The sequence below is a fragment of the Zalophus californianus genome, chromosome 1 (assembly GCF_009762305.2).
Source record: "Zalophus californianus isolate mZalCal1 chromosome 1, mZalCal1.pri.v2, whole genome shotgun sequence".
NCBI classification, from domain to species: domain Eukaryota; kingdom Metazoa; phylum Chordata; class Mammalia; order Carnivora; family Otariidae; genus Zalophus; species Zalophus californianus.
The window spans coordinates 2,234,301-2,246,936 of NC_045595.1; the positions used below are offsets into that span (position 1 = coordinate 2,234,301).

The window sequence follows — 12,636 nt, forward strand, 5'->3', positions numbered from 1 at the left end:
AATGCAAACCCCTTCTTCCAGACCTGGGGCTTCCAAAGTCAACCGCAACAACTCAAAAGCCAAGAAGGAAATCTTTGCTGCCTCCCCTCCGCGCTGCTGTGCGCTCAGCCCTCCCAGAGGGCTCAGGGACAGCTGCGTCCCTGCCGGCCAGACTGGGGGACATGGGGGACACTGAAAGGAAGGGCAGGGCCCGCCACCCGGGCTCCTACCCCACCCGCCTGCGGGCTTCCGAAGGAGAGAGTAGAATGGCTCCTTGTGAAATGCTTCTGACCTCTGCGTGGACCTAGACCTCAGACCTGTCCTGTCCACTGGAACTTCCCGCCAGGATGGGAATGTTCTCGATTTGCACTGTCCCATGGGGATGGTCATCCCCAGCCACGTGTGGCTGCTGAGCGATTGACATGCGGACAGTGAGCTGAGGAACTGAGTTTTTAATTCTATTTCATTTTCATGTGTTTTAATTTAAAAAGCCACAGGTACCCAGTGGGTACCATGTGAGACAGACAGCCTTGGATGAACTGGTGTGCCCAGCAACCACGAGAGGAAGAGAGCCAAGCGCACAGACGAGGCAAATTAGCAGGCTGGCCCATAAATAAAATACGCTTCAATTAAAGGCCAGTGGAGGGATCATGGGTGAAAACCTGGGTTTTTTTTTGCGGTGCACACGTGGCAGCCCTCACTTTCCCCTCCATACACCAGCCACAAAGCCCAAGTTGTGTGTTTACATTATAACCTCGGGGGACAGTGCATCCCAAGATCTGAACCCCCAAGTGTGCCCCTTCCCATACAAAGCACAGCAAGGGCCAGCAGAGTGTCCTCTCCCTTCTGTGGATGCCAAGCCGGCATACCTACCGGGGTAGGCCCTGTGGCCGGTACAAGAATGTCTGAGAACCCCATCAGCAGTACGTGAATTTTTAAACACAGCAGAACTTACAGTCACTGAGGTTACAACAAGATTAGTGCCAATTCAAACCACGTTTGGAGAAAAATTAAATAAGGAAGGGAGAAGGGGGTGGTGGTGCTGGAAGTTCATTTTTAAAAGGGATGAGGGGAGGCCTGCGGAGGTGGGGAGCTCTGAGCAGACCGCGGAAGGAGGGAGCAAGCCAGTGGCTGTCAGGGGAGACTATTCCTGGTAGAGGAGGGAATGGTTAGTGCAAATGTCCTGGGGTGGGCAGGACCAGAGCACACCTCCAGTAGGCCTTGCAAACTGGGCCGGAGCACAGCTCTAGAATCCTACAACTCCTACAACCCCCACCCTTTATTCTTCTACCATCCCAGGCCTGGAATACCCACCACCCCTTCCTATCCTGGCCTCGAACCTGGACAAATTGTACCAGCTTCAAGGCCTCTGCAGTCCCTGCTTTTGGTTCTCAGATCCTGGACTTGGGGGACAGTTGGGAAAATTCATCGACATAAATACAGAGCCCAGGGCTTGGTGCGGGATGAAAGGGAGCTGTTAAGTTTTCCCCATTAAAGGCGCTTGAAGCTTAGTTTGAACTGCGTTATTAATATTGAGGAAAATGTTATTAGCCCCTATCTAAGGATTGGAATGAGTCTGCCCTCATTCCCAGCCCCACCCCTAGCCCTAAGCCACTCTGGGGCACGGCTTAAAATGATCAGGCTTTTCACTAAACAATGCAGCTACACGCCATCCAGCCCCTTCCCAGGTTGCACCCTCTGACCCCAAGCCCTTCTAAATAGCCTTCCCCCACTTTGGACCCCAAACTGCCTGCGGCTCTGCACGCTGCCTTTCCTCACAGCGGTACCGCAAGGGTTAAGCGAAGGCGCCGGGCGTGCTGATTGACAGCCCGGCCGGCGGCTGTGGCGAGCTGGCCAATCAGCGATAGCGGCCGCGGCCCACGTGGGCAAGCGGCCTCACGATTGGCCAGTGCCTGCAGCGGCCGCCCGCGGAGTCCGAGCCCACGTGCAGCTGCTGCTCCTTCATTGATCGTCCTCGTGGTGCAGGTGGCGGCGGGGCGGGGCGGGGCCGGGGCGGGCAGGGGCGGGGCCGGGGCGGGCAGGGGCGGGGCCCGACGGGTCAAAGGGCCCCGGGAGGAGGGGAGATGAGGAGGGGTGTTCAATCAGGGCCTGAACTTGGTTGACCCTCCGCAGTTTCCTCCTTGCTGTCCTGGGACGCCATCCTAAGGGAGGTGAGTAGGCAGGCGGGTCTGCTGGAGGACCCCGGCGTCCCCCCGGGCTGGGGAGGAGGCTGGAAGGCCGTTGAGGGGCAGAAGCGAAGCAAAGAAGGGGCTTCGTGCCGCCGGAGGGACTGGGGTGGAGAGAGGTCCCTTTCCTCCCGTCTGAGACATTCCTGCTAACTCACCTGGCCAACTCTTACTCATCCTTCAGAACCCCTTCCCAATGATCTTCACCCATGCTTTAGGAAATTATCTCAAAACTAAGGTTGAATTTTAGCGTCCTTCCCTGGGGTCCCCCAGCGGTGACAGCTCCTGGCAGGGAGTGTGTAAGTGTTGGCACCATCTCCCCTCTACCTCCTGGAATGATGTCCCTGGGTGGAGCCCACTATTAGTTGGGGCAGCCGGAGGCACCAGAGTTTGACAAATGAACAGAGGATATAGGGAGTGCAGTAGGGTGCTGGAAGTCAGGGAGGGGCCTGGGGATCCGGGACTGGGTCCTGGAGGGGAGGCCGGGGGTGGGGTGGGGTTGGCTCTGTCCCTGGTTGCTGGGCCTTCTGCCCTCAGGACCTGCCATCTCTCCTTATTATTTTAGCATCTCTGGATAAAGCCCTTGGGCCTCCTGCCTGAAGATGACCTCTTGGGGCCATCTCAGCCCCCAGAAGCGCCCTCCAAGGATGAGGAGGGCCCCAGAAACTTTGGTGAGGAGGGCATTAACGCCTGTGGGTAGAGGGAAGAGCCCGGAAGCTGGGCTCAGACCTCGCTGTGCTGCTCCTGATGGAGGGACACGGGCGGGTGGCCAGGCCTTTTGGCTGGGGGCTCCAACCCATCAAACCTACCGACAGGTGCCAAGGCACTTTCTTTTTAAATTAAACTTGCTTCTCATCACCCAGGTGATAAAACACATGACTACATCATCCCTGGTTAACATTTTACAGGCAGAAGCCCCCCTCCTCCAGAGTTGACCCTTTTCAATAGTTGAGGCCGGGGTGGGCAAACTTTCTCTCTCAAGGGCTCTCCAGAGAGTCCGTATTTGAGACCTTAGGCCAGGAGGCAAATTGGAAGATACTCTGTGGGGACTTAAGTAATCAGAGAGAGCAAATTCCCTTCAGGTTTCAGGAGGTCCCAGCCCACCCCCTGGGGGGCTGATTGGAGACAGGGCCTGAGGGTGGGAGAGCGGGAGGCTGGGGTTATCTACAGTCTCCTGTGACTTTCCCAGGCTCCTTCTGAACTGAACTATCGGGGTGTCCTGGATCAGCTCCGGCAAGAGTTCCCCAGGTGAGGGCAACTCTCAGGGGCTGGAGGTCCCGCTGTGGCCCACGGAGGGAGGGAGAGCGTTCCCTCTGGTCTCTTGGGGGGCCCAGGAACCCCTGGCCCAGAAGATAGAACTAGGAATGAGGGAGCCTGAAGCAAAAGGAAAACCACTGGTACCAATCCTGGCCTTCATTTAAAATTTTCGAGTTGCCCTTGTTTAGCGTGAATTTACTTGCATCGATTATATGTTTAAAAACACTGCACTAAAATGGCATCTCTGACGCTGCCTTGGGGTGGCTCCTTGGAGTGGGGGGCCCTGGCCAGGCGGGGAGGGGGCTGGTTCTGGGGAGGGGTCTTGAGGGCTCTGTGCGGTTTCCTTCCCCTCAGGTTCCCCCCTCACCTGACGGCGCAGGTGGAGAGCGTGTACTCGGCGGTGAGCCACACCAGGCAGCCCTGGGCAGCCCCCAGACAGCCTGCAGGGGCTGTTGCCTTTGGCCTCAGGAGCTGGGTTTGGGGACACTTTCTCCTCCACTTGTTTCTGCTTCCTTTGGGCGAGCGAGGTCACCCGTGCAGGCCAGCTTCTTCAAGAGCGTTCTTCCTCATGAGTACTAACCTTGCTGCAAAAGTTAGAAATTCCGTATTTACAGGAAGCGTTTCTGTGGCTGACAGCTCATTGTTGAGGGATGGGTAACAGGAGTCCCTGCTCATGAGGAGCGTAGGTGCTAGTGCGGTGCTGTCTTCTAGAACTTTCTGCAGTGATGGGAATGTTCTATAGCAACAGTGCCCGATATGGCACCCGCCAGCCACATGTGGCTATTGAGAGCTTGTGAGGAAATGAATTTTTAACTTAATTAAATTTAAATAGCCACAGCTGACTAGTGGCTAGCTCCATGGACAGGGCACCCCTAGGGGGAAGAGAATGATGAGTAAGTAGAGAAATGGGATTCACAAAATGTGAACACTGTAAAGAAGACAGAAGATGGTGGGGTTGACATGAGTGAAGATTTTGCACTAAGATAGTCAGTAAAAGCTTCTTGGAAGAAGTGATGTTCACGGGGAGAAAGGGAAGATACGGAGGTTCTACCTTCCCTGAGAGAGCAAGGAAGGGCATTCTGGGCAGAGGGCACAGCCTGTGCAAAGGCCCTGGGGCAGGACTGGGCTTGGTGTGTTGGAGGAATGAGTGAGGAAGCCCTTGTGGTTGGAGCAGAGGGAGGAGAGGAGGGAATGGATGGGGGCGGGTGTGCAGGGCCTTGTGATGATGGGGAGGCTTTGAACTCCACATCAAGAATGAAATCCAAGGGCCTCCCTAATTAGCTTCCACTCTGTGTGGTAGGTGGTATCCCCTTTGAATGTAGTGACCAGAGAGGTCGAGCAGCTCGTCTGGGGCCACACAGCTGGGGAGAAGCATGCACAGCACTTGACTCCTCACTCTTGTCCACCTCGGTCAGCCACCTCCTAGTGTGACCGCTGCTGTTCTCTTGCAGCTCCAGAAGATCCGGCAGGGTCTCCAGGAACATCACAAGCAGGTGAGTGAGTAACCAGGAGCTGGGGTATGGCCGCCCCTCCTTGAAAGGCAGGAAAATACAGGGAGAGAGGCCATGACAGGGCCAGGTGGTGGTGGCCCTGTGGGGATGGGGCGGGGAGGGCTTTTATCTGAAGGAGGTGGGAGCCCTGGAGGGCTGTGGGCAGAGGGGGGCAGGACCTGACCTGGGATCTCCCAGCGATCAGTGGATCCGCCCCCCCCAACACACGCACACGCACACGCACACACGCACACGCACACCCCTTCCGGGTGCGTCTCCCACCCTCTCGGAGGCTCTTCCTTCCTGGCCCGCTCCCAGGTCCCTGCATGGCTCACATGAGGCCAGGGGCCTTTCCAGCACGTTGCAGGTCAGTTGCTTCCGCTGTGAAGGGCCTGTTATGTGCCAGGCGCACCCGGATTCTGGCCTTCCATGTGTCTGAGCGTTCTCGGGGGCCTGGATCACATGTGAGCGGGGGGGGGGGGGGCGGGGGGGCAGGTCTGCACAAGGGGCCCAGGCTCCCAGCACAGGGCGCCTTGCCCACGCTGAAGCATGTCTTCCACTCCCGCCACCTGGCCCCTTTCTCCTGGGCGCTGGCAGGATTCTCTGCCTGTACCAGATGTGAGTGGCAGAAGGCCAGGGCCGTGTCTGCAACTCAGCAGGGCCCAGGGTGGGCAGTGCGGGGAACCGGGAGAGACGGATCCAGAGTGAGGGGGGCCAGGAAGCAGCCAGAACACGGTTATTCATTCAACAGATATTTATCCATCACCTTCTTGCCAAGTGCTGTTGTAGGTGCCAGGGAAATTGCAAAGAAGGACACAGACAAATCTCTGCCCTTGGGGTGATGGGAGCTTAGTCAACAGAAGTGTCCAATGGTGAGGGCTGGGCAAGGTGCAGGGATGGATTAGAGCAGCCCAAGGGGACACGCGGGAAGGGGTGGGAGTGGCAAGGCTTGCTGAGAAGGTGACATTTGAGCAAACTCTTGAAGGAGATCGGAGAGGGAGTGCAGCTGTTCGGGGTGGGAGGAACGGAGGGCACAGCCCATGCAAAGGTCCTGGGGCAAGACCGTGCCTGGTGTGTTGGAGGGACAGAGAGGAGACCCCTGTGGTTGGAGCAGTGAGGAGGGGAGGGCAAGGAGGGGACACGGCAGGTCCTGTGGCATCTTGGGGGCCCTGGAGAGGACTTGGGCTGAAGTGGGAGCCCTGGAGGGCTGTGGGCAGAGGGAGGCGGAACCTGAGTTGTGCTCACGGGCGCCCTCTGGAGGAGAGACTCTGGGCGCAGGGCAGGAGAACAGGACCATCTGGGTGAGGTGTGGTGGGGAGAACTGATCAGATTGTGGATTCAGGGGTGATCCCAACATAAGGATGTGAGGGGGGGGTCTTGCCCCAGAGAGTTGCTGTTCACTCCAGGGGCCTTGCTGGCCCTGGAGTCCCGCCGAGACTCCCCGCTGTCCTCTCCCCTCTGGGCTCCCGGTTTTCCCAGCCTCCCTGCTGTGCATTGAAAATCCCCCGCAGTGGCCGCCGCCCCGCCAGCGCTGCGCTCTCCCCAGGGAGGGCCAGCTAGCAGGCGGGAGGGAGCAGCGCTTTTCATGCTGAGTGCATTCAAGTGCCAGTAAATTGCGCATTAACGAGCCGGGGCGAATTGGGGAAGGCTCCCCTGGGTCTGTGCTGCTGGGAGGCCCAGCTGGGGAACCCATCACCGGCTGCTGCAGGAGGTGTGGGCTCAGAGAGGGGGTCCCTGCTGCCCGACCCCTCCCTCGCCATTCTGCCTGCCTGACCCGGCGGCCTGCGGATGGAAGCAGGTAAACACTGCCTGGCCCCTGTTCCTCCTGATTTGGGGAAATTGGCTTTGCTTCTCTGGGCCTCTGTTTTCTCATCTGCAAAATGGAAATGCCAGGAGCTCCTGGGAGCTAGGACCGGCTGCAGTTGGCACGGACGCTACATTGCTTTATTCCTTCTTTCTTTGTGAGTCAGGATGTTTTTCCCAGGATTGGGGAGTTTGCGTTGGGCCAGAGCACTCTGGGGAGCTTCTTGGGGTCCACCACGGAGGGGCGTGCCTCGATCACTGCTTGGGGCGCGCAGACCAAAGACCAGACCTGGGCTGTCTTCTCTGGTGGCTACGGGACACGTGTGGTTATTTAAACTGAAGTTGACCTTAAAACAAGTGGCACTAGCCACGTTTCAAGTGCTCAACAGCCACGTGAAGCTAGCAGCTACTGCATTATACAGGCAGGCCTAGAACATTCCTGCTGTCACTAAATATAGCTGCACATATGCACGTTCCCATAGAGCTCCTCATCAGCCCCAGAAGCTGGGTCTCCCCATTCTGAATTTCTGGGGACACTGGCCAGGAGGCTCCCGTCTCGCCGGGTCTACCCTCAGCCTGGACGCCGGGCACGCACTAGGGACCCCTGTTATTGGCACCTGTGCCATCCACGTTGGCGGCCACTAGCCCAATGTGGCTGTTGAGCACTTGAGTGGGACTGGAGAAATTGCATTTTTCACTGGACTTCGCTTTATATTTAATAGCCATCTGTGGCTGGTCGCTGTGTCTCGAGGAAGGGGTATGTGTCCTAAAAAGACAGGCAGACGCCTGTTGGTTAGGTAGAAGAAGGGAACTTCGATCTCTCAGGCCCTTCCAGGCCCATAGAAACTGTTCGCTTCGATTTGGAATTGCTGGTAGTCACGTGGCCTGGTTTTTAAGTATAAAATAAAGGATTGTGACCTTCCCACGGGGGTCCCGTGCTGTCCTGCTGCCTGCCCTCCTTCCTAAGAGGTGATCACTGGTTTCTGAGCACCCTCCCAACACTTAAGCAAACTCAGATGCCCCCACCCAGAGGAACAGAGGTACCCATGAATTTCCTTCTTGAAGCCGTTTTAAGCAGAGTGGTGTTGAGGCTTTAGTTTTCTTTCTTTTTTTTAAATTTTTTTTTTTTAAAGATTTTATTTATTTATTTGAGAGACAGAGAGAATGAGAGAGAAAGCACATGAGATGGGGGGAGGGTCAGAGGGAGAAGCAGACTCCCTGCTGAGCAGGGAGCCCGATGCGGGACTCGATCCAGGGACTCCAGGATCATGACCTGAGCCGAAGGCAGTCGCTTAACCAACTGAGCCACCCAGGCGCCCTCTTTTTTTTAAATTTTTTAAAAGATTTTATTTATTTGAGAGAGAACACGAGCAGAGGGGAGGGGCAGAAGGAGAGGGAGAAGCAGACTCCCCGCTGAGCAGGGAGCCAGATAGGGGGCTGGATCCCAGGACCCTGAGATCATGACCTGAGCCGAAGGCAGATGCTTAACGAACTGAGCCCCCCCAGGCGCCTGTGGCTCTAGTTTTCAAACCTCCTGAGAAAAGCAACTGGGAGGGGAACCCAGATTGGACCCTCCTTTCTACCACTTGATGCTGATGATCCGCCTTCAGGGTTGGGCTGCGGAGTTCTGGGTACCGAAGAACTTGCTTTATGCTCTGTGTAGTGGGGAGGGCTCTGCATTATCACGAATCTACCCCCAAAACCTTCAAAGCAGGCTGTGTATCCCCATTTCACACACTGGGAAGCCGGCTTGCGGGAGGAGGTCTGCACCCAGGCTGTCTGATGACAAAGGCTGAGCGGGGATGTGTCCTCTCCCCCCCCCCCCCGCCCCCGCCCCCGCCCTCCCCGTCTAGGCAGAGAACTTCCTGCGGACCATGGAGACCTGGAGCCGACCGCTGGGCTTCCAGCCTGGGGAGGTGGGTGCCTGGGCCCTGGAGGAGGGAGGGGACCAGCTCAGAGCTGCCGCTCACACCCCTGGGCTTTGCAGTACAGATGAGCCTGGGCACCTCTGGGGAGCAGGCCGACCCGGACTCCTGGGGGCCGACCAGCCCCGAGGCTTCCCCGCACCCGGTGGCCGAGACCCCACAGCCCCCCGGGTTCCAGGGGCCACCCTTCGAAGATGTCCTGGCTGCAAGGTCCTCCGACTGGCTCCGGCAGCCCTGCAGAACCGACGCCGCCCCCATCTCCCAGCCGGACACACAGCCCACCTGGGACTCTGAGCCCCGGTTTTGGCAGGATGTTCTGACCGAGCAACTCTGGCAGATCTTTGCGGGGACCCACAAGAAGGACCAGCTGCGACGCAGGAGTGAGTCCCCCTGGGGGTGGGGGATGGGGGTGGCCTGGGGCTGTGTCCGGCGACAGCGCCCAGGAACAACACTGTTGAATCCTGTTGTTCTACTGGTTCCCCCTCGGTTGTACCAGTGACGGAGCGGGCACCAGGCCTGGTGAGTCACTCCGCGGCACCTGGAGGGGTGGGCCCTCAGGCCCGGCTGTCCGGCTTCCTGTGGAGTCAGTCCATGGCTTCGGTCCTCAGCCCCAGATTCCCTTAGAGGACTCGGGCCTGGGGACTTGGGGCTGTTGACGAGTTTGTCTACACTGCCTGGGCCTCCCCAACGTTTTCTGGATCTAAGACCGACCCTGGGCAGGTCCTTTGGTCTGACCTGATCGCCCCGATTCAGGAGAGCCAGGACCCAGGACCACATGACTTGGGACTGGAACCAAGCAAAAACACTTCGGGTAATCCCGGTGAGGGGGCGGGGGGGGGGGGAGCCCGCCCCGAGGAGCCCGCCCCGAGGAGCCCGCCCCGAGGAGCCCACACCTGCCACTCATCTGTCTCACCTCCAACCAGTGCCCAGCCCACCCGCGCCCTCCCCCAGCTCCCCCGAGGGCTCCCAAGAAGGGAGCGCAGAGCCAGGCCCGGACGCAGAGGGGATGCTCTCCCCCGATGTGGCCCAGGTGAGGCCCCATCCTCAGTGTCCGCCTCCGTGAAGGCTGAGAGGGCTGGGGCAACGGGAGCTGACATGGCTTCGCGTGGTCCCGGTCCCATCACAGGAACCTGCTGGGAGAGCCTATCCGTTCCTGAAGCCCATGTAAGTCTCTATGTTGTCCCTCTTGTCTGTACTTCTGTCCCTGGCAGAGAGGGGACTGGAGGTGCAGCTGTGTCTTCCCCTCCCCCACAACCCTGCTACTGTGCTCAATGCCCCCAGCTGAGGGGACTGGGTAGTTACCATCAGGCTAGCATCACTGTCCCTCCCCACATAACTAGCTCTGGGTTCCAGGGATTTGGGGAAAGAACTCCCATGGAGAGGTGTTAGAGCTAGATACAGACAGTCCCAAGCTTGTGGTCGGAGGCTGGGGGAGCCCAGAGGGGGACGAGAAGGCTTTCCCGGAGGGAAGGGGCATAATGGTTAGGATTTTGATGGATGAGTAGGAGTTTGCTAGGATGGGGCAAAGCATTCTAGGGGGAGGGGAGTGATGTTTGGTTCTAGGAGAGGGAGAATGTACTGGAAAGGGCATGGGCAGCCCCTCGGGGGGAGCCCGTGTAGTGGGGAAACCAGGCCTGAGCGAGAACCCCCACATCTGAAGAAGAATGAAACTCCTCAGGCTTGAGGGGGGCCCCCTGCGGGCAGAGAGGCTCCCAGGTAGGCCGGTAACCCTGAGGCCTCCCCTCCCAAGAGGCTGGGACCCTGAGGACTTTGAAGACATGTGCAAGAGACCAGATGCCTTGCCCTGGCAATCCAAGAAGGCGGCCACCCCCCATGGAGCGGAGAAGGTGCGGACGCTAAAGCATGGGGAGCCGGTGCTGGCCACGGCCGTCAGCAGCTTCACGCGACACGCGTTCACCTGTGGCCGGGGCGGCGTCAAAGTGTGGAGCCTGGTGGGCCAGGGGCTAGAGGACCAGTATCCTGAGAGCCACCTGCGTGTACAGGTCGGGGAGGGGCTGGCTCTGGGGGCGGGGCTCGTGGGAGCAGAGCTCCTGCAGCGGAGGACGTTCAGCTGCATCTGCGCCCGCCCCAGACCCACCAGGCCTACCTGCGCACCTGCCTGCTGGCCCCGACCAGCACGACCCTGCTGACGGGCGGCCATAACCTGGCCAGTGTGAGCGTGTGGGACCTGACTGCGCCCTCCCTACGTGTGAGCGACGAGCTGCCCTGTGCAGGCCTCACCTGCCAGGCCCTGGCCTTCGGCCCCGAGGACACCCTGGCCTTCGCTGGCTTCACGGACGGCACAGTCAGGATCTGGGACCTGCGGGACCAGAGCGTTGTCAGGTGAGGCCCAGGGCTGGGTGGGCTCATCCTGAAAGCCCCTTCCCACCTCAGGCCCTGAGCAGGGATCCAGCAGTCCCAAGGCTAAGAGCCCCTTGGCTGCTTAAATTTGCATTTGAGAGTGTTGGGGGCCCGAGTTCAGATTCTGACTGGGTTTCTTCAAAGCCCAGTCATGGTATTTGTTGTCAGCCTCAGTTTCCCCATCTGTCACCTGGGTGTGATTGCATGGGTGGTATTCCTGGGGCTTGGGCTCAGAGTCTCAGCCCCAACCCCTTCCGCATACCCCTTCTGGTCAGGGACCTGCAGGGTGCCCCAAATGGAGCCAAGAGCATTGCTATCAAAGACCAGAACATCTGGGCGGGAGGCCTGGATACCTGCCTGCGGTGCTGGGACCTGAGGACCCCCGGGGAGCCCCTGGAATACCAATTCAAGTCTCAGGTGTGTGGGCTGGGATGGGCCTTGGGCTAGAGAAGGAGGTGGATGTTGCAGTGGTGGGGGACGGGGTTGGAGGACCCCACATCTGATCGGTGCTGGCAGGAATAGGGTCATGAGAAATGTCCTCTCCCCCCACCCCACTGGGGCCCGGTAACATTGGACCCTCTCGTATTCTGTATCGGGTGCCCATGCCCCATTTAGTCCCTTAAGGTAAAGAGGACCAACCCACTTGACAGATGAGCAGACTGAGGTCCAGAGGTGTGAGGTTGCTTGTCAGGGCCTCGAAGCCAGGAAGCCGGAAGGAGGTCAGCCCCCAGGGTGGGTCCCTGTGCCCGTGACCACCTCTCAGGCCCGGCTGGGACCTGACTGGCCTCTCCCCTGCCACCCACTCCCCAGATAATGGGCCTATCCCCCAGTCCCCAGGAGGATTGGGTGCTGGTGGGCACGGCCAATGGCCAACAGTGGCTGCAGCCCACCCGAGGGGGCCAGAAGCGCCCGGTGGGGTGTAAGGACAGCACCATCCTGGGTCTCAAGTTCTCTCCGCTCGGTGAGTGGCCAGGAGGGGGTGGGGCAGTCCCCTGTGGCCCCCAGCCTCCCCCATCGCCCTTCATCAGCAGAAACCTCTCAGTGATGGTGTCCGTGGGGGGCTACCTCTGTGCCCCAGGTCCCCACGGGCCCTGCCCTCAGCCGCCAGATTTCCCACCACCCGGTCTCCTCCCCATCCCAGGCCAGTGGTGGGTGAGTGTTGGGATGGACGACCTGGTCAGCATCTACGGCATGCCCGCGGGGACCATGGTGTTCCAGGTACCACTGCGGGCCAGGCGCGGGGTGGCGGGGGCAGTGCTCGGCCCCGGGTGCTGAGTGCAGGGGTCCTGAGAGGGACCAGGCTTGAACTGACAGGCAGAGGGCAGGGGTAGGGGTGGGTGAGCCCCCTCGGCTCATGCTGGCCTTCCACCTTCCCAGGTGCCTGAGACCTCCCCCATCCTGTGCTGTGATGTGTCCCCCAACAACCGCCTGGTCATCACAGGGTCCAAGGACCACGCCTCCGTGTACCAGATCACCTACTGAGGGGCTTGGCGTGGTCGTGCTGACTCAGGATCATTTTTTTCTTCTTTGCCCTTTTCCCTCAACCAGGTGGAGGCTTTGTGGTGGGTGGGCCGGGTTTCTTTGCCATTGCACATGTAGTAAAGCAATTGGAAAAAAGCAGAGTGGGTGTGTCCT

The 12,636-nt window shown here is 59.2% G+C and overlaps 1 protein-coding gene across 1 annotated transcript; it reads left to right on the top strand.

The window, feature by feature from the left end:
- Positions 1-2,058: 2,058 nt before the first annotated feature.
- On the top strand, positions 2,059-12,551 carry TLE6 (TLE family member 6, subcortical maternal complex member). Its single transcript, XM_027585540.2, has 17 exons — positions 2,059-2,150; positions 2,731-2,836; positions 3,355-3,413; positions 3,777-3,822; positions 4,874-4,915; positions 8,569-8,631; positions 8,735-9,020; positions 9,137-9,159; positions 9,394-9,451; positions 9,564-9,670; positions 9,767-9,804; positions 10,391-10,643; positions 10,733-10,983; positions 11,277-11,418; positions 11,812-11,962; positions 12,143-12,219; positions 12,379-12,551. The coding sequence occupies exons 2-17, from the start codon at positions 2,768-2,770 to the stop codon at positions 12,481-12,483; spliced, it is 1,770 nt and encodes a 589-aa protein (XP_027441341.2). The 5' UTR covers positions 2,059-2,150; positions 2,731-2,767; the 3' UTR covers positions 12,484-12,551.
- The last annotated feature ends 85 nt before the right edge of the window (positions 12,552-12,636 follow it).

Coding starts and splice junctions, on each gene's coding strand:
- TLE6 (XM_027585540.2), top strand. CDS start 2,768: ATGACCTCTTGGGGCCATCTCAGCCCCCAGAAGCGCCCTCCAAGGATG. Junction 9,452..9,563: donor ACCAAGCAAAAACACTTCGG/GTAATCCCGGTG, acceptor ACCTCCAACCAG/TGCCCAGCCCACCCGCGCCC. Junction 12,220..12,378: donor CGGGGACCATGGTGTTCCAG/GTACCACTGCGG, acceptor CCACCTTCCCAG/GTGCCTGAGACCTCCCCCAT.